The 24055-nt window shown below is 43.7% G+C and overlaps 1 protein-coding gene across 4 annotated transcripts in view; it reads left to right on the forward strand.

The window, feature by feature from the left end:
* SUFU (SUFU negative regulator of hedgehog signaling) overlaps nt 1–24055 on the forward strand; it is a 95435-nt gene that overhangs the window by 47878 nt on the left and 23502 nt on the right. For 3 of the 4 annotated variants that reach the window (XM_055810665.1, XM_055810776.1, XM_055810841.1), the window contains 5 exons: nt 6322–6464; nt 9533–9618; nt 11671–11743; nt 16385–16541; nt 18052–18163. In XM_055810665.1, coding sequence (XP_055666640.1) covers nt 6322–6464; nt 9533–9618; nt 11671–11743; nt 16385–16541; nt 18052–18163 — 571 coding nt within the window. The remainder of the gene's footprint in view (nt 1–6321; nt 6465–9532; nt 9619–11670; nt 11744–16384; nt 16542–18051; nt 18164–24055) is intronic. The other variant, XM_055810714.1, reaches the window with a different exon arrangement.

Raw genomic sequence — 24055 nt, forward strand, 5'->3', positions numbered from 1 at the left:
ACAGTCCCCTATGCATGTGTCAGAGAAGATATTTGACTCCCAGATGCCTGAAGAGCTATTTCCCATCTGCTCTGGGTGCAGGATAGCAAGCTCACTGGAGATGTAACCTGACCCAGATTCAGCCTGGAGCCACCTTTTGGATGGAGCTCTCTTAGCTTCTAGTAGGTGTCTCTGTTTGCTTGTCCTTTTCAAGTTACTCGCAGTGGCTAGCCAGGGGAGTAAGGGCTCTTAGCAGGATCCCATACATATGAAACTGGCAAGTTTAAAAAAGAAATTGAAAATACACTGGGAAGTATGTGTGTTTCTCTGTAGAGCTGGGCAACACCTCTTGAGCCTAGGTTGCATGCATTACACTGTTTATAAAACGTCTTGAGGGCAAGAATATGACTTGGTTTTATTTCTGTAGGCATTAGCAGTATTTAGTTAAATTAAATAGGGGGGGGGGGAGGAAATGCATTCCAAGAAAATACATGAGCAATGTCACACAAAGAAAATTTACTAGTCTATAGTGGAATGGTTCCCTCCCAGTCATTTCCCCAGTTCTCATTATAGAACAGTTGGATAGTAAAGTTAGGAGAGATTGCACAGCTGAGTTGCAACTGCGTGAAGGAACCTAACCTGCTTTATGTGGGCTGTGAAAGAAAATGGATAATAACATTTTAAAGACTTCAAAATATGGGGAGTTTAACAGAGTGGTCTGGTCTAACTGTCTTATAGATGCTGCTTTTGCATAATAGAATGGTACGTAAGCTGGTCTGTGGGAAATTTAGAGACTTCTCTTTTTTGTAGAGCTAGAGAGAGGCTTCAGATTTGCTATTATAAATTATGAAATAGAACTGTAAGTCTGAAATACAATGTTCTAATGTTTTCCTCCTTCTTTTGAAATCAGTACCTCCCTATGAAGCAGTTTTATTTCATAGAATCAGCATTCCCTAACAGAAAGGAAAAAAAGAGGTTTTGCTAAAACACAAACTTGCAGAAAAAGAACCAGTTTCAAACCTGTGAGGAGGGGTCCCCTTGCTGTGTTAGGTTTAAGTCCTGTTAGTGTCCCAAGCAGGAAGGGTGCAAGTGTCCAACAGGTTACTCCAAGCAGGCCTGTGTATTTACAACACATCCAGTGCACCCATGGTAGCTACTGAAGGATATGTATTTATCCTTAGGCAGGTCGGGTAGCTTAGCTCTTCCTTCCATGGAGGGAACATGTAACCACCCAAGGTTTACTAAAAGGCAGAAGTATTCAACAGCATTGTCAATCAGCTTGTATGCAGTAAATCAGAGTCTTACTTTACTCCTGCAGGTTTGCTGATTTATCCATACACTAAAAGAATTTGGATTTAATTTTTTAACATACTTTATTTCAGTTCCTTTGCTGTCTGATTCCTCCTGTTGATGGCTAGATCATTTCTGTACCTTGCCATCTGTCCTGTGGGTTTGGCAGTTCCCTGGTGAGGTCCTGGTAACTTTTTCTGATGACTGTCATTTTTGCTGTGCTCACCTAAGGAAACAAAGCTTATGCAATCATGCTGTTCTCGTGCCTAGAAGACTGACTGTGCTACCCTTATGGTGTTTGAACCTGTTGGCCAGTGTCAAACAGACTTAACAGAGTGGTGGGGCTCTTGGAGAGACATGGTTTTTGAAGGATTGTAAAAATGACCAGGTGAGTAAAAATGCTGAGTGTGCCCCTTGTGGCGGTGAAAAGTCACGTTGATGTGTCACATTGACCTTAGACACAAGTGAACCTAGGTGGGGTCCTCCTGTGCATGCCATAGCTGCAGTAAAAGCTTTAGTGAGAGCTCCTTCCTCCTTAAGCAATGAGGAGTCCATTCACAATGTGCACACTCACAAGGAAGAGAGCACCCATAGAAGTCTTCTCCAAACTTACTCCTGAGCATGGAAACCTGAGCTGGTTTGACACTTGGTAGTTGTTATGAATACGTCAAACTCCTCCTATTATATAACATTATTTCCATGGACATTTCACATCTCTTGTTGACTTTGCTATGGAGTAGGGTAAAAAGTTCAAAGGGGCAGAAGTGTTTGCAGCAGCAGATCACACGTGAGTCCTGGTATTTGCTGCTCCCAAACTGATTGCTGCCGTCTTATTATGGTAGAGAAGGTGCTTGTCCAGTAGAAGCCCATGATTTTTCACAGCTACTGCTGAAAACCATCTCACCTTTTCCTGGATGCAAATGCATTTTGTCTTCTTAAGAAATACAGTGCAAAAGGACTTCTGTAACATCTGTTGTGTTTCAAAACCAGTAAGAAAACTTTGCAACAATGTGCTAATAGGCCCATCATTACAGCTGGTCAAAAGGGTTGTCAGCAGAGCTTGTTAGGAGTGAAAAGTGTTAGATCAATAGTTGCTGTTAGTGGGCTTGGTTAGAGGCAGAGGCTGTTCCCAAATCTGTGAGGGCCCAGGACAGCATCAGTGTTGTGATGTGATCTTTGCAGAACCAGCTTTGTTGCTGACGCTGTAAACTTAGTGGTTTACTAAACAGATAATTTGCGAAGGAATGTTCTGTGCTTATCTGAAAGAGGAGTCATGTTTTGGCCTAAACTGAGAAATTGTTTTGGGATTCTTGTAACAGTGAGTCCTGTCAGACTGGGCCAGTGCTCCATGGACGTAAACATCTTCCTGTAATCTTTTATTTTTACATAAAATATTTCTTCTACATGTTTGTTTATTCCTATTTTCATGTCTGTATTTTCAAGTATTTAATATATAAGTTTTATTTCATCTATTTCATATACAGCTTCCAGTTTTGAGCTTAAGTCTCTCATTTGATTTCTGCAGTAGGCATCACAATGTGTACTGAGAGGTATGGCTATAAATTTGTGAATTGTTGACACCCCCATATTGGCATCATTATCACTGAAGGTCCTAGTCCCATCCTTGGTTCCTAGCAGTGCAAAACAGAGATCTCAGGACTTAGTGTGAAGATGACAGGCTGCTTCTCCAGTTAGTCCACATGGTATGGAAGATACAGAGGTGTATTTTGGGGAAGAAAGAGCTGTCTTTAGGCATATCTGACTGAAGTGTGTTGCTCCTTGGAAGGTGTTTGTGCTCCTTGTGTACCTGAGGTGAGTGCATGTGCCCTGTGCCTGCTCATCTCTTGGTTTTATGGAAATACATCTGTACATGTAGGAAATAGTAGCACATCGTACATGTTTGTGGATGAAAGGCAGGTTGTACAAAGTGTGTTATTGACAGCACTGCATATGGTAGAAAGGTGCAGAAATCACAGGAGACTTCTCACATCCATCTGTGCTGTGATGATTTTGAGGATTTATCTGGATGTTTTATGTTCTAATTCAAGATTTGTAAAAGCCACAAATCTATAAATTTACTTTAGAGGAACCAGTTATGAAAACTTTAGGATTTTCTGGCTAAAGCATTGTTTAAAACTTAAATGCTTAGAAAGATTTTGATTTTCTTGTTTTGTAAATATAAGTGTGAAAGGTGGGAAGAGAGGGTGGTGGTTCCTGTTTCCAGCATGAGGCAAGAGAAAGTGGTTTAGTCCTTTGTTTCTGTAATTTCTCAGCTTCTGTGGCTACAAGTCTGGCAATTCAAGCTGTCCCCAGTGCTGCAATGGTCTTTCTACAAGAGCTGATCTTACATTCCACATAGACTATAATGCAGCAAGCAAAAAGCTGAGTTCCAGGCGGTAATTCAGAATTTCTTGCACTCTTACAGGTTTTAATTCAGCTTCATTTTATTTCAGGAAAAAATGTTGTGATTTGAGTGTGAATTTTTGTGGTGTTCGTGCACGTGCAAAGGAGAGGGAGATTTTCTAAGTGTTCAGTGTTCACATGGACAAAAACAGGTGGGTTTCCAGCAGAGACATTTGCATTTGAAAACCTGCTCTGAAACTGGCTGGGCTTTCCCAGGAGAAGCAGCACCAGCAGTAAAACGCAGGGATCGATCAGCATAGAATTGTGTGAGCATTTGATGGGCAAAATGTTGTGGTATAAAGACAGGGCCCAAGAATAAGCTCTTTGTGGCTTTGTTTAATTCCTGAAAACTGTGACTGAAAGGCTTTTATCATTTAAAGAAACAATTGATCAGCCACATTTTGCCTAACCTGGAAAATACCACAAGTTCCTTCACAACATTCTAAGTGCTGTTTATTTAATCCAGTTTTAATACTTAAAAAAAAAAAAGTTTTTTATTTCTTTCTGCTTCTCTTTCCCCAACTCTAAACGTAAAGGAATATCTGAACCACTCCTTTTAGTTGCAGAACTGAAAGCGTGTAATTTAGTGTACGTAACGATAAACTCTTTCAAGCAATTTGCATTTGCTGTCTTTCTTTCCTAATTTTAACTAAGGAAAACATTCCCTTACTTATCACAACACTTCTGTTACATGCCTCCTTTTTTGGACCAAGTTCCTTATGGTATTCGGAGTTTATTTTAATTCTTAATCAAATGAGCTGTCCAAAAAATCCATCTGAAAGAAACATATACAATGAATATTCAAACACACGCCAATGGGGACACCTGGTGGAGAAACGACGAGTTGCCCAGGACGCCCTGCATTAATCCCATAGACGGGTGAGCATGAGTTAGCTCCTCAGTGAGGTGACTGAGAGTATTTTTAACCAACTGCGAGATTAAGCAACTGGAAGATAACTCTCATTAGTTTACCTGCCTGCCACTGATGGCTCCCCTGAAGCATCCTGCAGTTGCTGCTGGACAAGAGTACGTGCACGTGGTTGTGCTGGTGCTGATGCACAGTGAGTGGCGTGCAAGGACCTGATTCCTCAGTGTCTGTTTTTTAATGTGACTGGGGACAAAGCTGCAATTACTGGCAAGTGTGGTTTCTCTCTTGCTGCTGCAGAAGCTGCCTGTTCAATAATTCTCAGATAAGCCCTATAGATAGTCATTTAAGAGGTGTCCTATGACATGGATTTGGAAGGTGATGTGGTAAGGTTAGGTGAAGATATATCCAGGACCACATATGGTCATAGCTGCGGGGCACAGGAGAGCAGTCCTCTGAATTTGAGCCTGCCCTGTGTCACATGAGATGCTCCAGTCTCAACCGGTAGCAACTCAAGTAACCACTAATATTTTCTGGTCTGGAGTGGAAGGTCCTAGTCGCCCTCCGGTGGACAAGGCCTTCCTTCCCACCCTCCTGAAACTGTGACCTTGGGAGAGACCATGGTGAATACAGCAGCCCAGGCTGCCTTCATCAGGGAGAAGGGGTACTGTGCTTGCCACTGACTTTGGAAGCAGGCCAGCAGTACTTGGTTCATCCCTGGGACCCTACACCTATGTCAGAAGGCAGAATAGGGATTCTGGGCTGGTTATTTATATGTGCTATAAAAGCTCTACCTGGACTGGGACAAGCACAAGACCAGAGGACAAGGCAGTCAGCTAGGCAGTGTTATTGCACGCATGCTGTAGGAGCTGTGTGCAAATGAAGCATGCGTTAATTGGTGTAAAAATGGTCATGGTTGTTTTACTTTTAGCTCACTCAGAAAGCAAGCATTAGCCTCTCCTGTGATGGGGCAGCAACAAACAGATGAGTTCCGGTGTGCTTTCTGGCACGCACCAGCTGTGGAACATGGGATTATCCGTGGGGTTTGTCTTTCTAAGTAAGAGAGGAGGAAAAGAAACGAATACTTACAGTTGTGAAGAAGGAAGGGTAATTTCTGGCTCTTTGTTTTGATGCAGTCTATTCTGACATGGAGTGATATTTATAGCCTACTGGTTTTCTCATTGTTTGGGAAAGAAGAAACATAATAATTATAATTCTGCACCAGAGCCACCAGGTAACTGGGAGAGAAAGTGACTTTGACTTAGACCATGACAAGTTGGACAGCGGACTGGATTTTTATTAGATATACTAGACTATTATTTGTGTTTAATTCACATTTCAGAATCTTTTTCTCTGTGGCAAATCAGAGCTGCATTAGGTATGAATTGCTGTCCCATAGGCATCCAGTATGGCCTGCTGGCTCTCTGTGCCTTCTCACAAAACAAGACTAGTAGTAAATGAGACACAAGCTAATTTTATTTGTTGTTATTCCTGTGTTGGAATTAATATCAAAGCAGGACATAATTTTTTGCCACAGGACTCCAGTGTGGGCAATTTTTAAGTCAGAATTGAGATGGCTCAATGAGATTCCTTTCCTGCTTCAGGGGCTTCCGCTGCCTTGGAGACTCAGCAGAGCTGGCTGGAGGCAGTCACTGTGAATAGCCTCAAGTGACTGTTTTGGTCCAGACCAGAGGTCCCTGCCTGACAGCGGTCAGGAGCAGATGGTAACAGAAAATTCTAGCAGACTTTATGGACTAAATATTTCTTGCTTCTCTTCCTTGCAGAAAACACCTTCTGCAGCGGTGACCATGTATCGTGGCACAGCCCTTTGGACAACAGTGAATCTAGAATCCAGCATATGTTACTGACAGAAGACCCTCAGATGCAGCCAGTGCAGACTCCTTTTGGGGTTGTTACTTTTCTACAGGTATGACCCAGCAATGGTGGCTCTGACTGTCACTTCCTGGGCACGGAATGTGGCTAACATTACATTTCATTTAGCTTTGCTAAGTCAGGTACTTATTATCCTGTCTTCCGCCTTTCTTCCTTATTTCATTGCCATGGATCTCATCTTTGAGTTGTTACTCTGGAGGTATTCAGTAAGCATTTTACGAGGATTGAGCAGTGACGCCCTCAGTTCTCAAGATAGAGGTCTATCTGATGGGGAGAAGGTTTACACCCCAAAACAGACCTGGAGTTGAATATTACATTACTGCTCTGAAATTTCAAATATGAACATAGGGGAAGCAGCTGAGAGAAACACTTTTGAAAGGTAATGTAAAGCTAAATTCAAATTAATTCTGTGGCAGTATTGGTAAGTAATCCACTGGTTTGAGTTCCAGGAAAAAAAGAGTTTGGAGCAGGACTCGGAGTTGCTTTAGCATTATTTAATTGCAGAAATGTAGCTTGCAGCATTGACTCAGAGATTCTTTAGAGGCTAAGTGAGTTTTCCTGCACTGACCTACTGGTTAAGAAAGGTTGAGGTTTGGTTTGCAAAAGAAATATTTTTTAAAATCCCTTGCAATTTAACCCTACTGTTCAGTGAAGGGAGCTTCCTTAGCCAAACAGCTTTGCTTGCTTTCCCAAAGCCGCCCTCCTCAGTAATGTCTCTTAGACATGGGCTGCTTTGGATATATTTAAATTTCATGTGGAGTTAATAACCTTAGTGGAAGAGCTGGCATAGTTTATGCCAACTGCTGATTTCTCCCTGCTCCGTGGAAAAGCTTCCATCCTGTGGGAAAATGCAAGTGTCTGTATTTTACAATTTAAGCTTCAAGTTGCTTCCATTTGTCCTTGGCTGTAGTTGCAACATTAAGAGGAAGCTCCATTACCACAGACCTGTATAAGGCAACAGCTGTGCAAGAGCAAAGGCTTTCCTGAATTTTCTGAGGTGCCTAAAAGTCTGGTTCTACCAATAAAAAAAGAGATGGGTGTGGGATTAATCAGTGAAAGGTGAGTTGTAGGACCTGGAAGGGGAGACAGAGAGCCAAGCTAAGCTAGGTGATTCCTGGCTGACTCCCCAGTTAGTGCTGCATTAGTCCATGTCTCTTCTGTGCCAAGCTGATCTGGTTTAAAAGACAGTCAACTTTTTACATGCTGAGGCTTTTGGCCTCTAATCTTTCACAACACAGACGACTGACTTGTTTTTCCCCTTTGTTTGATGCTTGTTGTTATGGATTTATTTTGACCCTTGAGGATAAATGATTGCAAAAAGAAAAGCATGAACACAAAATATGATTTCCTGTTTAGAGTCTTGCTGTTTGTTTGTAATTAGTGAGTGAAGGCCCAGGGAGGGGTGTCCTGAAGCGAGGGTAATTCTGGCTGTTCATGGAGGAAGCCTGGGACATGGGTGGGGATGAAGTGCATCTCCAAGGGCTGGGTCCTGAGAAAATGAGCTCTGCAAGGGGCAGGGGAGGCAGGGTGTGCAGAGCTGGGTATGCGCTGATGTTGGTTATTTTCCATGCAGATCTCTATCAGTGCAGGTATGTGCTTGCGGCAAAGGCACATGCTGCACTTCTGCTTGCTGCTCTTCAGCACTTAGTTTTCAGGTTTCCTCTTTTCTGATAAAACATCAGTTGGACAGATGTCCTGGTTTTGGCTGGGATACAGTTAATTTTCTTCCTAGTAGCTGGTACAGTGCTGTGTCTTGGATTTAGTGTGAGAATATTGTTGATAACACACTGATGTTTTAGTTCTTAAGTAGTGCTTACTTTTAAGTCAAGGACTTTTCTTTGCCAGTGAGCAGGTGCACAAGAAGTTGGGAGGGGACACAGCCAGGACAGCTGACCCAAACTAGCCAAAGGGATATTCCATACCATAGAACATCACGCTCAGTACATCTGCTGGGGGGAGTTGGCAAGGAGGGGCTGATCACTGGGCATTGGTCAGCAGGTGGTGAGCAATTACATTGTGAATCACTTGTTTTTTCTTGGGCTTTATTACTTTCTCTCTCTGTCGTTTTCATCATTATTGTTATTATTATCTTTTACTTCCATTATTTAACTGTTCTTATCTCAACCCATGGGTTTTACCTTTTTCTCGTCATCCAGCAGGGAGTGGGGAGTGAGCGAGTGGCTGCATAGTACTTTGTTGCTGGCTGGGGTTAAACCACAACAGATTTTGACCAAAAATTCAGTGTCATTGTAAAAGGTTTATTTAGAGTATCGAGGAAGAAAATAGAAGGCCATGGCTAAAATAATTTTTCATGCCAAAGAGTGAATCATTGTGCTCCAAGGCACAAACCAGTGGTTGATGGATCAGAAAGAAACTGCCTTCCTCTATCAGCTGGAGGGGTGTTTCACCCCTTCATTAGAAGGAGCTGATCTCAGCTGCTGTGAGACAGACATCTGGTATTGCTCAGTGGGGCAGCTCCTATCCTGAAAAGCAAACACCTCCTGCCTTATACAGGAAGGCAAAAGTCTGCAGTTGCCTGCAGTGATGAGTGGATTATGCCATGCATAAGCAGCTTTACTTTATGGTGCCAGGTGAGATGTAACCAGTCAGCAAACTGAGTTGGTCAAGGATTTATGAGCACCAAAGCACTCCCTTGTGGCAGCGAGTCCCTTGCCTGACTGAAATTGCGGGTGCAATATTGCATTTGCTCCTAGCAGTTGGCTAACAGAGCAATCTTTTACATGTGCTTAGACCCTAACTTGTCCTGTCTTGTGCGGACTAGATTGAAAGTGAGAACAAACTAGTGGATTGTCAGTAAACCCTCATTTGTCACCATGCCCTCCTCATAGTTAGTTCACACATGCTGTGCAAGATTAAATGTTACATGACTAGGGAACTTCATGTGGTAAGTGTAGAGAGAAAGCATAAGGAATTGCAGAATCTCTGTTGTCTCATACTCAATTTGTCCCCATTCATCTAGTTAGTTTAAAGAAATTATGCTTTGTATCTGTACTGTTTGATCCAGCACTGCATGGTACATTTTCTGTACAGTTCTTGCACGGTTCTCATCCAGTTTAGTTTCTCTGTTTTCATTTATTTCAGATTGTTGGGGTTTGCACTGAGGAACTACATGCAGCTCAGCAGTGGAATGGGCAAGGGATCTTGGAACTGCTTCGAACTGTCCCAGTGTAAGTGCTCATATAGCCCATATAGGGGAGCATTCCCATAGAGAACAATTCAATTGTTTATTTTTATTAACAGTCTTTGACTTGTTGATGGAATTTATTTAATCCTATGCTGTAGCAAGAGATGGGAATTCATTACAAATCTGTTCTCATGCACAGACATTTAGATGGCAAATTAATGCATGTGGAAGTCCACATGTTCAGAGTGAAAGAGCATGAGATCTAGACAGCTTGATTTCCTTCCTCTTATGCCTGTAGTCTTTTCTCATTGGTTCTTCTGAGAGAGCTGGGATAACTGTTACCGGTGTCCTCTCTCTGTAGTTGAAAAGAAAGGAAGGGAGAGGCTCTGACAGTACCTAGCAAAGCTTGGGTGCTCTCTGAAAATGATAACATCACTATCAGACTGGCCCTGCTCTTGGTGGGCCAGTTTGCAACAGGAGTGTTCATGCAAGTGAAGTTCTTTGTTCTTGCTCCCATGGCAAAACAAAGATGTCATTGGGTGAAGGAGGAGATGGGGTTTAAACGTTAAATGGTATATTGATGCTTTATTTGCCATCAAGCTGCAGCTAAACTTTTTTCTCTTATGTTTAGTGCAAGTTATTGCAGTGTGATTGTAGCTCAGAAGATTATTATTTTTTTAAAACAAAATGGTTCTGAGTATGTGTTCCCTGGGCACAGTAGTACACTCTCTAGTGTCACAGTGGCCTTTAATTGATTGATTATTTGGAAGAACCTTTGCTGCTGGACTTCCTAAACTTGAACTTTTCCCTTTTAGGCACAAGTGCAGATAATTCATGTGAATGCCCTAGAGTGAGTGAATTTGTCCAGCTGCAAGCTTTGTTTCTGGGACCCCAGTAAACACTGCCTGCAGCTCCCTTGGCTACTCTTAAGTCAATACAGATACAACACCCAATCCTTAGTCTGTTCTTGGGTTTTGGCTTTTGTGCTGTGGTACAAGCACCTTTCCAAGGATAAAATGAAACCCAAACGTACCTGATTTGAAGGCAAAGCTGCAAACTACTAAGCCGGTGATATGGAGTCAGAGTCAAAGTCGTTTGCATCCCAGTGAGAAACTGAAGCAGGTCACACCTCTGCCGTTAATAATTAACAGCTTCCAAAGTGATGTGAAAAAAGAGTGGCTAGCGATGCATCTGAAAAACTGTAAAATATTAACTTTTATTGCTCCCAATACACAGGCTTTAGGAGACTGTAACCCAGACAAGGCCAGAGGGAGGAGGCTTTTGACTGCAATAACAAAGTATCTTGTGGAAAAATAAGAACATTTTAATGGCAATTCCAAAATACTTCAATTTTTACTTCAAATGAAAAGCAGCATCTAAGGCTGACTTTTGCAGTCTGCCTGCAGTGTGACCCAAAGTCAAGTCTCCAAGTAGTTCATCTTCACAGTAATCTGTTTTCTGTCACCTTTGTTGGGAAACATCTTGACCATTCTGACTTCTATTGCTAATGAAAACAAAGATTTCCTTGAACTATCTGAGTATTTGGCTATTAAGGACCAACTGGACAAAACATCTGTTGTGAGAATATTTATCAGGGCAATAAGCTTTTTATGGTACTGAACATGACTTCAGATTTCAGCAGAAAGTGCAGTCCCATTGGGACCCTGCGCATCTTTAGATGTGTAATAAAGGTATAAGTCTTGACCCCATACCTTGCCCATCTTTCTTAGGCCTAGGCTACACTGGACTGCTCAGTCCCAGCTCAGTTACCTTTAAGATTAAAACCCAGTTCAGTCTTGTATGAAGTGGGTCCGCACAGGGGATGATAGTCTGTGTCCATCCTGACTGCTTTGCAAGACCTGCTGGTGCCAGACACTAGGCAGGTAACAGCTGGGTCATGGAGGGGCTTTCATTATGTATTTGGGAAATGAAAAGGAGAAATGCATGCTATGGGATGTGCACACAACACAGAGGGCCTTCTAGGCTTGTTTTAAACTCTTGTGCTTTCTTCCAGTAAAAGCCCACTCTGAGGATTCTGTTGGGGGGAGCACTAGCTAAAGTGCTTGTTTGGTTCATTACCTTTCTTTCTTTGTAGAGCTGGAGGCCCCTGGTTGATAACAGATATGCGAAGAGGAGAGACAATATTCGAGATTGACCCACATCTGCAAGTATGCCTTCAGTTTATAAAATGTCACGTCTTTTATAGTAGCCAGAGAGAATCAGTTTAATGGTATAAACCAGTTCTATTTTCTGTGAAGTTGCTGAGATCTCCTCAACATTTGCCGTAATCCTGGAAAACTCTTAGAGATTCCCTTTGCCCTCTCAGAAGTTGTTCAAGAATGCACGTGTCCGTCCCCAGGTGGATGGCAGCTATAGGAAGTTAGAGAAGGGAGACCAGGAAAACAGAATCTCACATGTGAGACAAATTGACAAGATTTGAAATGCATATTTTAGAAAGGAGGAAAATAGAAGATAAAAGAACATAGAACAGTACAAGATTTAGAGATCAGGAAATTCCTCCTTTGTTTTATATGCAAACATAAGGAGATATAACTTGCAGAAAACTCAAAACCAATTAACTAGTATCTTTTTCACAGCAAATGTGACAGTGTAGCTCACTCCTGTAGGATGTCACTTGAGGCCAAGTAGTGAGTGTGGTCTGAGAAATAATAGGAAGTCAAAAGTATCTCATGCAATTATTAATAATCCATGCAGGAAGATATATTAAATCTTCTTGTTCAGAGTTCAGGTTAAATTCTGAAGTTTAAAGATCACAATAGGACTTTTATGGGGAGGGGTTACTGTCCCCTGGGCTACTGCTGATCTGTGCGTTTGGGAGACAGTTCTCCATCCCTTCAGCAGAGTTATGGTACTAGAGTACGTGGTTGCCAGGCAAATCCAGTGTGGTGCTGACCTAGTTGCAGTGAATCACTGAGTATTTGCCTTTAACAGAGAAGTTATGGCTTAGCCTGGTAGGGCACGTGCATGTGTGCACGTTTTGTACAAGCTATTGCATTTGCTTATGGTCTGTGTGTCTGCATCTGATTACCCTCAGTTGCCTTACAGCATCTTTTATTTTGAAAGCTTAAGAACAAACCCAAATTCTACTTTTACTGTTTTTTAAGGATGTGTTCATCTGAAATAACTGCAGTCTGAGAGAGAGACACACACACACACAAAATGTTCCACAAATGTCCCACAATGTGGGAACTAATACAACGGCAAGTCCTATGAAGTTTTTAGGCTCTTCAAAATTTTGCCCTCTCCCCTCCTGGAGGTGTTTCTGTTCAGCACACTGGTGATTCCTAATGACAACAGAGTTTTCAATTTACTGTAAATGAAAAGTAGCTCAGCTTACTGGAATCTGAGTCAGCCAAGGCAAGTTAAGGCAAATAAAAGAGTACCTCTGCCTCACCAGTGTGTCCTGCCACAGAAAGCTGCTGTGTCTGTGGTCTTTCCAGACTTTCTCACATTGAAGACATTTCTGTTTCTGTTCTCTCCTGCCCTTGCAGCAGTGCGTATGCGCAGGGGGGGTCTGTGTGTGTGTACCTCCTTCCTGCTCTGCTGCCGCAGCCCCTGGGGATTCACAGGGCAAAACCTGCTGCGGTGCTGAGTCCCGCAAAGAGCCTTTGCCGAGTGCAGCGAGCTAGGCTGTGCTGGGCTGGGCTCAGCCATCTCATGCGCCTCCTGCTCTGCTTAGTGGCAAAAGGATCAAGTGTCATTCGCTTGGCATTTTCTTGGTGGTGGTTCAGGGTGTGTGAGAGCTGTGAGGCAGCAGTGGAAGATAGGTGGGGGGAGCAGGCAGAGAAAATGGATGACTTTCCTGGGAGCAGGCAAGCACGTTGCCTGTCTGGGAAGCGGGCAGAGCTTGTTTTGAGCTGCATTGTCTCTTGTGGGAATTGGTTGAGGCCTAAGCCCAGCCCTGGCAGCAGCAGCTGTACTTTCTGTTCGGAGTTGCTGAGAATGTCTCCCAACTAAGATGTCATCCCAGGATGTCGGCAATTAACACTGTGGCAATGCTGGCTGTTTTCTGTTCAGCCAGGCTTCCCTGTAGGCCATTCAGATTTCCCTGGCAGCACTGTCAAACAATCCCTGTTGGTCCCCAGCTCTATGCTGATTCTCAGTGCTTTGCTTCTGTTTTAGCAGATATCTCAAAAGAGAATAAAGCTGATTTGAATTTCCTGAGTTGTGGTTGCTGCTCTGTGGGTCACGCTGCAGTGCTCTGGCGTGTTTAGAAAGGGATCAATGACTTATAAGAGCCTCAGAGCATCCCTCCCACATGCTGTGAGGAAAATGGGACAGAAACATCCTTTCTTTGAGGAAGGAAAAAACTGAACCTCCTTTGCCCTGGGCTCCTCCAACCTCCTGCTCAGGCTGCCCTTTCAAGGGAGGAAGAACAACAGCCCCTCAGCCCAGGCACATCTTTGCTGGCTAAAGATGGGGTGAAGCTGTGCATTGTCCCAGCAGAAAGTCTGCACTGGTTAGATTTTTGTTGGGTTTTTGCCCCCCCTTCAGCATCAATACTTGCAAATGTTATAAAACAGGCATGTAAATTAGGCTGCCTTAGGCCAGCTCGTTTCCATCAGCCCCCCTTGATCTCCAAGGGAGTCAACAGAGCAGCACTTCTTCCCCTGAGGAAGTGCTTTGCAAACCAGCTGAGATGCAGATGATGAGTCCCTCTCCCCCTCCCCAAGGCTCTGTGCACTGTCCAGAGGCCCTGACTGTGCCTGTGAGCAGGGGCCCTGGCTGCACGGATGGAGAAGCACATCCCGCCAGACCCTCTGCCCTCTGGACTCTTCTCCCAGCTCAAGGGCAAGTTTGGTGGCTCTCCCATGCCAGTGAAAAATAACTCTGCTGACGAGCTATGCCTCCCCATGCCAGCTTATTTGGGTCCTCACAGAGCGCCACGGAGGGCTCCCAAAGGAGACACGTGCTAAATCTCTCTTAGAGCATTGTTTGCATATGTAGGATCGGATGTATTTTTATTTCTTTTTCCACAACTCCTATTTCTGGGTGAAACAACTAATTTTATGTTTAGGATATAACAAAAGAAAATCCCAGCAGATTTATTATTGCTCAGATTTTCCCATTACGTTTTCATAGAAGCCAGTTTCCCCTGATGACAAAGATCCCAACGAGGAGCAGCCTTTCAGGGAGAGAGGCAGAAGGAAGGCAGTCTCTTGAATGCTTAAATCCAAGTCAGGACTGCTCTGGTCCTGCCCCCAGCCACAAGCTCTCTGCTGTTGGGACAAACAGCCAGTTTAGGGAGGTGATCCAGCTGAAAAAAAAATAAAAGGAGTTGGCTCGAGGGAAGGGGTAGGAGCACATGGAAGAGGGTGGAACTACAACCACTGCAAATTACATCAACTTAAAACTGCTGTGCAACCACACCCTGAGTGCTTGTGCTTATCTTTGAGCTGCCCAAATCCTCTCTTGAATGGTCACAAGAATGGGCAATACTCTTTCTAGGGCACAGCATGCACAGCTGGGCAAGGAGAGGAATGTATGTGGGGTTTAGCTTAGAAAATGCTGCTTAGGGAACGGATTTTGCACAGCACTGGATGCTCCCACTGTCTCTTGACTCCAGTGGCAAGGTCAAACTGGAGGGTAGTAATAATGAGCAGAGAGAGATGCTCCTGTTGTGCGTAACACAGCTCTGCTCTTCCCTCAAATCTTCAAAGTTTCTTTTCCTGCAAGCGGTGGGACTTACCACCTATTTTGACGTGACCCAGATGTATGCATGAGATGGAGATCTTGCTGGTGCCACTGAGCGGTACCAGAAGTGACACCCCTTCAGAAGAGGGGAAAACGAACCTGGTTGCTTTGGTGCCAGGGAAGAGGTGCCAGCAGGAAGAGCAGCCCTTCCTCGGTGTACTTAGTCCTGAGTCTGTTCAGCTCAACATCACCCCCTTGTGGGACATAGGTGAAAATTCAGACTACTGCCAGTTCCCCGGGCGGGTAGGTGTCCTGTGGGAGTTTCGGCTGTAGCAGGGCAGTCTTGTTGGTGACACATGCACGTGTCCTTGAGAAAATGCATGGTGTCTGAGAGCATCCAGCTACTTGTGGTTGATGTGTAACACCTTCTGAGACCCAAACGGTGGTTACATGCTTGGAAAGTCCAACTTGCAAGGGATGGAGTTTGTGTATTTTGCTGATAAAGCTATGCAAAATCTTTGACATTGTGAACAGGCTTGTGTCTCCTTGCATGTTTGTCCTTCACTGAACACCCCAGCACACTGAAAAGCAGCGGCTGGCTGGCCAGTTTGCAAATTATGAACTCTGGTGAATGAGTCTCTCTGTGAGCTGTTTTCGTTGTGGGACTCCTTGGTAAGCTTGCAAAGAGAACTTAAGTTTAGTTATTGAGAGATTTTTTTATCATCGACGTAGAATAGGTAGACTGCCAAGCTGTGCTTCTTGCAAGAGTGTATAATGTAGTGTCATAAATACTTAGAATTGATGTAAATTGGAGCTAACGCTGAAAGAACCCTTCATACCCTAGACCATTGATTTCCACCTTTCTCGTTCCCTGCTTTGTGCCTGACAGGGCCATGTAGTGAAGCAGCAGGGAAGGGGCAGGCGTTTGGACTGACCTGCTGTGGAAAGGGTTGGTTCCAGTTTGTACCAGCTCCCTGATTTGGCTCAGTGTGCAGTCACTCTTAGCTGATACATCGAAGCCCAGGGGCCAGAGAGCGGAAACTGGCTGCGAGGGGAGGATATGCAGGAACTGCCAAAGGTTGGGTTGAGCCGTGGGTTCCAGCTCAGGTTCAAGCTACGCCCAAAAAAGTCTTGGGGTTTTGGATCTTTTCAAGCAGGAAAGAGTCGATAAAGGGATTGAGACAGATGGCTCAAACCTGAGTGGAGTGAGTGCCAAATGTGCCTGGGATGATCTCAGCCGACCCCCAGAGGATGATGAAGACAGCAGGAGCATTTGCATTGGGACCCAGCCACGGCGGCTCTCTGGAAAAGGTATGAGGTCTTGGGCCGAGTCACTGTTGTGGCCTTTTGGCTTGTTTTCTGATGGGTCTGGGCAGCAGGCTGAGTCATGCAGCATCCTGGGGTTCATAACAAACGCCACATTTACTGGAAGGCTCAGTATGTCTCAGGGGAGTGAAATGAATTTTGGTGTGGCCTCCTTGAGGAAAGCAGAAGAGAAGAAAAGAGATCTTCCTTCTTGTTTTGTCTAAACGCTTCTTCCAGTTTTTAGGCTATTTCTAATCTAAATCTGCAAAGTTAAACGGAGCACTGGGTGAAAGTAGGACTGTGAACACCTGCAAGGTGAAGCAACTGCATTTTCCCAGGCTGTGTTTCCTTACTAACATTGTCACTTCTTGGGTGGCAAGTTGGACTGACACTGCATGTTGCTGTAGCTGAATTCAAGTGATTCTTGCAGGTACGGAACTTTGGAAAAAAGAAATTAAATATGGTGGAGTTCTACTTTGCAGTGAGATGCCATCTCACGGTACAGATGTCACAGCCATTACATATGCTTGAAATTATGTGTGTTACCTTTCAAATGGGTGAAGCAATGTAAAATTTGAGGGCTTGAGATTTTCTGGACTTCACGATGGTTACCACAGGAACGGTGTCTTTCTTGGTTTTGTGTCCATGGTAAAAAAATACTTAAATGCATATACAGTTCCTTCTGGCATCTGTGCAAATGTTTTGCAACTGCGTTGTATCTAAAAAGGCTATTTTCCCTAAGCTCTGCAAATGAAAAGAGCAAGACAGGTGTACACGGTGATATTTGCATATCCTTCAAAAGATTTTGAAATCATTTGGATATATTTTTCTCTACCTGATTCCCACATTTCTCAAAAAACGATGAGGAAACTTGTAAGAAAGGTAGGAAAGCATCCTATTAAAGTATTTGGCTGTTAGACTTTAGAGAAAAATGAAAAAATTAAAAGACTGCATCTGAACTGCATAATTTGCAGTTTATTTTCAAATGTGAGCTTGAGGCTAGAGTTTGCCCTGCATAAAATCCCTTTCTTTTGTGCATCTTGTTGTAAATTAATCAACAGATTTGCAAAAACTTGGGAACCTCCTTGCACTCATTCCGTAAAGGAACAAATTCCTGTTATGCCTAATGGGAAAAGTGATTTCCAGCGGAAAGGCTGGAAGTGTCAGGAGGTTCTGTGAGAGCTGCAGAAAGAGCAAACACCTCATTTATGAAAGGACACAAAACTACTCAGAATTTCCTCATTGGGAGGGCTTGGTACCAAATGTTCCAGCTCTCCTTGTCTGACATAACATCACAACCCAAACCAAGACAATTCAAGCTAACTTTATAAAATAACTCTATAAAGATGCAGGAAGAGCTGTTAAGAAGTCACCTTTAGCATCTCTTCATTGATTTCTGAAGGGTTTACATGAAACGCACCACAAAAACAGAAAGAAAAAAAAAAGTTTGACATCTTCTTGTGTCTGTGATGTTTCTGGGGACTCTAAATCATGTTTAAAAAAATTCTCTTTGCAGATACAGAGCAAATCAGGGAGACTTTGCGGAGAGGGCTTGAGATTAACAGCAAACCTGTTCTACCTCCAATAAATGCACAAAGACAGAACGGGTTGAACCATGACCGAGCACCGTAAGTTTCACCCTGCACACTCAGACGGTGGACAGAGGGAGGCTGCAGAGCTCAGCATGGAAAGCAAAGTTAAAGCTTGGTGGGAAAAAACTTGGCATGGGGAAAGGAAGGCTAGCAGCAAATACTTGCAAGGCACAAGGAGAGAGGGAGAAGAGTTGTTCAGGTTGGGTTGATGGGCTAATACTCAGGAGGGCAGATTTTTAGAAGGGTTTTGGACTAACCTTGCTAACACAGAGTGGCTCTGACTGTGTTCTGTAGAACCCACTGTTCATGGTGTACAGTTCTTTAAATCAGACTGGTCTGAGCCCAGTAAAATGTACTGCAGTGAACAGTGCTATGGTACCCAAAGAGCTAGGTGGCATAGAGGCGTTTGCCAATATTTTTTCCCTGAGCATTTTGTTTTCAAGCTCATAATTACAAACCTTTTGGTTAAAATGTTGATTATTTTTTTTTAATTATTTTTTAAAGTTACTTTTTCAGTGAATCTGTAGGAAATTACCTGTAGTTTCAAGCCATCTGTATTATCTGCACTTCTATCTTTTCGGGTTTCTCCCCATCCCTTCTTAGGCTTATTTCAGTTGCTAGTTATATGTCTTCCCATCATTTTAATGTTTTCATCTAAATGATAATATGCATCTTTGCTGCACACTTTCCTCTTCGTGTTTTCTTTGGTTTCCTTGTCTCCAATGAACGTTTTTGCTTTCTTGTTCCCAGAGTAAAGACAATAATGACATCAGTTCTTTCCTGTAGCGCCAGACAGGGACAGCATCCTGCTCTGTTTTAATTCCTGTTTCTTTCTTGTTTCAAGCATTTCATGAGAAAAATATTCCTCATATTTGGTTAGCACCCTCATGTCCTTTCTTGTTCCGTTTAGTGTGTGACTTCTGATGAACCTTATACATGAACATTTCTGAGTTGCCTAATCCTTAGGGGAAAGTATTATCTCAATTGCTGATGCTGTATACTTATAAGTAAGATGAAGTATTGGTGCATATCTTAAGTGGCTTTATTATTGCTTTAGGAATAATCTTGCTTTTGCTATATAGTAATTATAAACAGACAGATTCTGACCTGACTCAGATTTTGAGTAGTACTTCCCTGTCTGAAGGTTGGTCCCATTAGCCCCACTAAAAAAATAAAACTATACCATCTGATCTGCACAAATCATATCCAGCTGTGGAAGGCTCAAAAGGATTGAGCGGGATTTTTCACAGATATTGGGCTCCTGCATGAATCTGCATGCCCAGTAAAAGCTCTAAGTTCACAGTGTTTAGGGATGACCAGAAACATTTGGGGTGTGCATCAGTTCAGGGAGGCAGCTGATGGGTAAGCCTTAATGCTGGGAGGCAGTTGTTGCTTAGATAAGAAAGCTTTATGTTATTCAGGGTAAGATAAACAGAGATACACTCAAGACAGAGCGGTGAAAGGTTAGCAGAGGTCTAAGATGAAGCACACAAATATTTACCTGGGTTTTTAACTGTTCTGAGACAGAGAGGCAGGCAGGTCAAATTCAGAGCATCATATCCATAACAGTGCTCTTTGTTGCAAATCTCTTACCTGTAGCAGCTGCCCACCCGCCCACGCTTCATGAAGCCTGAGCAGTAGAAATTCCCAGTATTTGCCTCCTGGAAGATCAACACGTTTCTCTGAGGTCCATGGTTACCACTGTGGCAACTGATAGCTAGCCTGTGTCTCCATAATAGCAGTTCAGTTAAGGAGAGCAAGCTGTGTATCCTTGCCAGCATTACTTTGGTGATAATTAGTATCAGAGGGACAGAGGAGATCCCCTCAACTTAAAACAGCAGTGTGTCGTAATACTTTCTTCATCCATCTTACTGACTACTTTGAGAGGAGTTTGGAAAAGGTCTTTTTCTACTTGTGCAGTGGCATCTGTTCTCCAGTTCATGTAGCAGATACAGCGGGACTTGTTCAATGCATTGATCATACTGAGAGGGGTGGTTCGTGCTGGAAAGCAGTGTTTACTCGCAGCCTCTAACTAACTGGTACTTAAATCAAACCTGATGATTACCCTTACTGAGGTTAAAACTTATCAGTCAACATATTTTCCAGCCCAGTGTGGTATAGACGAAGCAGAAGAGGAAGATCTTCCTAGGTCTCAGCCTTTCTTAATACCCTGTCTCAGCATGTCTTAGGCATTTCAGCAAAGTTGCTCAATGTGCTATTAAGTACGTGAGCATGATCTGGAGACTCTTGTCTGCAGCTGCTGTGGAGGGATGTAACTTAGGCGTTCAGCTTTTGCGTGTAGTAATATATCTACATCCATATTCCCTACTGTAATTGCAGTGGCAAAGGCTGAGACATAAAAGGCACAAAACCTAGTACAGATACAGTCACTTCATCAGATTACAAGCAGCTGAGATGGACAGCTCTGCATATGGATACAGTTCTTCTGGTGCAACCCTTGCTTGGGCCTGGTAGGGTTGGGACTCAGTTCTGTCCTTCACTGTAAATCTTGTGTAATTGAAGGCAGGTCATTTAGTTATTGAGCTTCAGTTCTGAATCTGTAAAATGGGACTAATAACAATGTCATCTTCTTGAGGCACTACAAGGATAAATACATTAATGATTACGAGGTGCTGGCTGATGGGAAGCAGGCTTGTGTGTAATCATATCCTGCACTGTACACACCAGACCATAAAACATCAAACCTGTGGTTTGTTGCAAGGGTCCTGTGAATAACTGGTGCATTCTTAGGAACTTGACAGAAACACTCTGTTGGGGCATGGCAGATTGTTCCAAAACTACTTTCCATAGGGAGCACTGCAGAACCCCAGGCTGTCAAATTTGCACCCAGCTGACATTAGGATGTTGAAGTCTGACACAGGCTCTAATGGCTTTGTGCAGGAGAGGAATGTGCTGTTTATTTACCATTGATTTGCAGCCACTGACTGCTTTCCTAGTAGCTTTCTTCCCTTTCTTTTGTCCTAACCCTACCACCCACACACAATAATCTATCAGGGTTTAAAGCAGACAACCTGTTCTGCATTCAGAATCACAAGATAGTATCAGAAACACTCAAACTTTTGAATATTTATTTGTATGAAATGTGGAGAATCTAGATTCCATACAGATTTCCCTGTCTTTGTGTAGTTACAGTTTTCAGCACTTACACAAAAGCCTCACATTGTTTGGTTGCAGATAGGGCTTGATTCAGTGTTGTGGCTCCAGCAAAGCACATACTTACATGTTAAGCATGCATATTACCAGTTGTTCACTGTCCCAGAGTCCTAAAAAAAAATTCCTTTGAGAAAAAGCTGGTTTCTGTCAAAACCCTGTGGGCAGCTGTAGTACTTTGACTCATTAGTGTTATTACTGTAGACTGTGTAGCCCTTTTTCTCCTAAGAATATGAATAAAAGCACTCTTAATGCTTAAAACTGCAGTGGACATCTGTTTCTCAAAATGACTGTTAGCTCAGTTCATAAGCAGCCATTAAATCAGTTCATATGCATTAAACAAAAGAACATGTAAATTAATCTTTGGAAACATGACTAATCATTTTGACCATAGGTAATATAATACTCTCAATTACTGCTTGGAAAAATGAGGCGTGTATGAATACAAATGTACTTTACAGTGGCACGTTATTTATTTCTTAGAACCCATCAGCTTAGTAGGGGCTGCTCAGACAGACCGAAGGGCAAGGCTCCCAGTCTCCTGAACTGTGCAGATTCACTCTTGTTGTATGTGATGAGCTGTTACCCACAGGCAACATTTAGATGTCAGACTAAACACTGCTGCTAAGACCCCAGTGGGCTGGAAGCTCCAGATGTCAAAGTTCAGTGACGCTTGTGGATCTTGCTACATTCGCTATTTAATTTCTTAATCTAATAAGTTCTGGGGCCAAGTCTTTGGCTGTCCTTGGGAATTAGCTCAGTGCTCTCCTGTGAGGTGGATGAGTAGTATCTCCACTTTACAGATGAGGACAGAGGGGTTAATTTGCCACAGTTGCAGCAAGCGCCAGGGTTGGGATAGGGGAGTTCTTGACCTTTTGCACCCCTCAAGGGTCCCTTTGATCACGCAGCATTGCTGAAAGTTATGTTTTTCTGCCCCTTGGCTGATTCAGACCATTCTACTGCTCCTGTGAGCTGAGATACGGAGTAGAAACCCAGAGCTAGCACACTGCATTACTGCACCCGTTGAGACTAAAATTATTGGTAATTGCTACATTTCATTGTGCCAGGATTCAAGTAATGCCCACACACATCCCCAGTGTCTTAAGTTGAGGCTTGAGTGGTAGAAAAGGTCTCCCAAGGCTGTGTTACTTTGACATGGCTTTTCCAGCATGTCTGTGCTGTTTATTGCTCTCTCCCTTTTCAAGAAGGGTAAAGTGGTGTGGTTCAACATGCCTGATTCCCGTATTTCTGACTAGGATCTCCCCAGTAACTGTGCATGTGCTGGTGCCATCGTGCATGGTCGTTTGCCCAGGGACCCACAACAGATGCCCCAGAGACTTCAAATCCTATCTGCATTCAATTTCCAGGCAGACAGGTTGAGTCTAGGGAAACCTGAACATATGGTAGCTCTGTGCCCATGTGCTAATTCCATCCAGCCCTGAACAGTTTCCAGCTGTGCGGGGAAATGAAGGCAGGTTCCTGGCAAATGGAGCAGGGAACAACCCTCCGGCAGGTGGGGCTGGCAGGACTGGCCTGACTGTGACCTTGTGCTGCACTGCACCCTGAACATCTCAGGTTGTTGCCCTTCCCTTGTGGGAAGAGGGAGGAGTTGTGTCACCAAGTCCTCCTAGGATAACCCCGGGCTGTCACACGGTGTGCCTCGTTTGGAGCGCATGACTAACAGTGGCACCACTTCCAGGACTGGAGTCCACTGCCCATGTAGTTCCTCTGACTTGGTAAATAGGGCAAGCTGATTTCTGCTTTCAGTGAGTAGCTTTGGGTTAATGCACATTAACAAGCTCCATCTGAGCAGCATTTCTGAGGAAGTTCTGACGGTAATAGCAAGATGTAGGATTTGCTTTGAGGCGAGTCCGCACTTTGCTTCTCCCAGTTCCGCTGGGTTTTGATTGCTGCTTTACTTGGGCGGAGGGGAGCTGTTGTCTGTAGCTGGTTTCCTGTCTTCAATTCTTGGAGGCAAACTTTTACATAAAGGGGAGCATTTCAGCATTCTCTGAAACTGTCTAGTTCTGGCTCGACTTTCTGTTTCTGCAACCACTAAGCAGTAAGTTTCCAATCCAGTCCTGCTTATTTAGGCATGCTCTCTCATCGAGACGCCATTCAGTGGTGTCTTGCTTGAGTAAGGAATGCTGGTTGGGGGGAGGCAGTATACTTCAGGGAGCGCCTCTCAGCATGAGGCTGAGTGCTGGGTGACGAGCCTGTGAACTAGAAAAGTAAATGTCTGGAAAACCAGTGTCAGTAGAAGTGCAGAGCGGTCACCATGCTAATAATTTGCACTTCTGCATAGCTTTCCCCATCTAAGAATCCAAAAGTGCTTTGCAAACATTGACTTAATCCTTGCAACACCCCTACATGGAAAAATGTCTCAGTTTTACAGACGGGGAACCTGAAATATAAGCGAGTTGTTTGACTTTGCTCATGTGTCTGCAGGGTGCCAGTAGCACAGCCTAAGTCTCTCAATCCCAGTTCAGCAGCAGGTCTGGAACAGTCTGGCCCCTGCAAGCACTGACAGTAGTTATTATGCAGCTTTCCAAGAGGTATGTGAGTGGCAAGAAGATTTTTGCTTCTGGCATTGTCCTTGGAGCCCTTCTGTGCTGGGAAATGGGCACAGAACATCTTCACCATCCAGTTTAACCAGGTTGATGAGCACTCAGGCTAGCCTTGTCGCAGTGTGACCACAGCAGGAACTGTGTAACTGTGTCCTCCTCATTTCTGCACTTGCCTCTGTCTGTCTGTGAC

The sequence above is a fragment of the Falco peregrinus genome, chromosome 1 (genome assembly GCF_023634155.1).
Source record: "Falco peregrinus isolate bFalPer1 chromosome 1, bFalPer1.pri, whole genome shotgun sequence".
Lineage (NCBI taxonomy): Eukaryota > Metazoa > Chordata > Aves > Falconiformes > Falconidae > Falco > Falco peregrinus.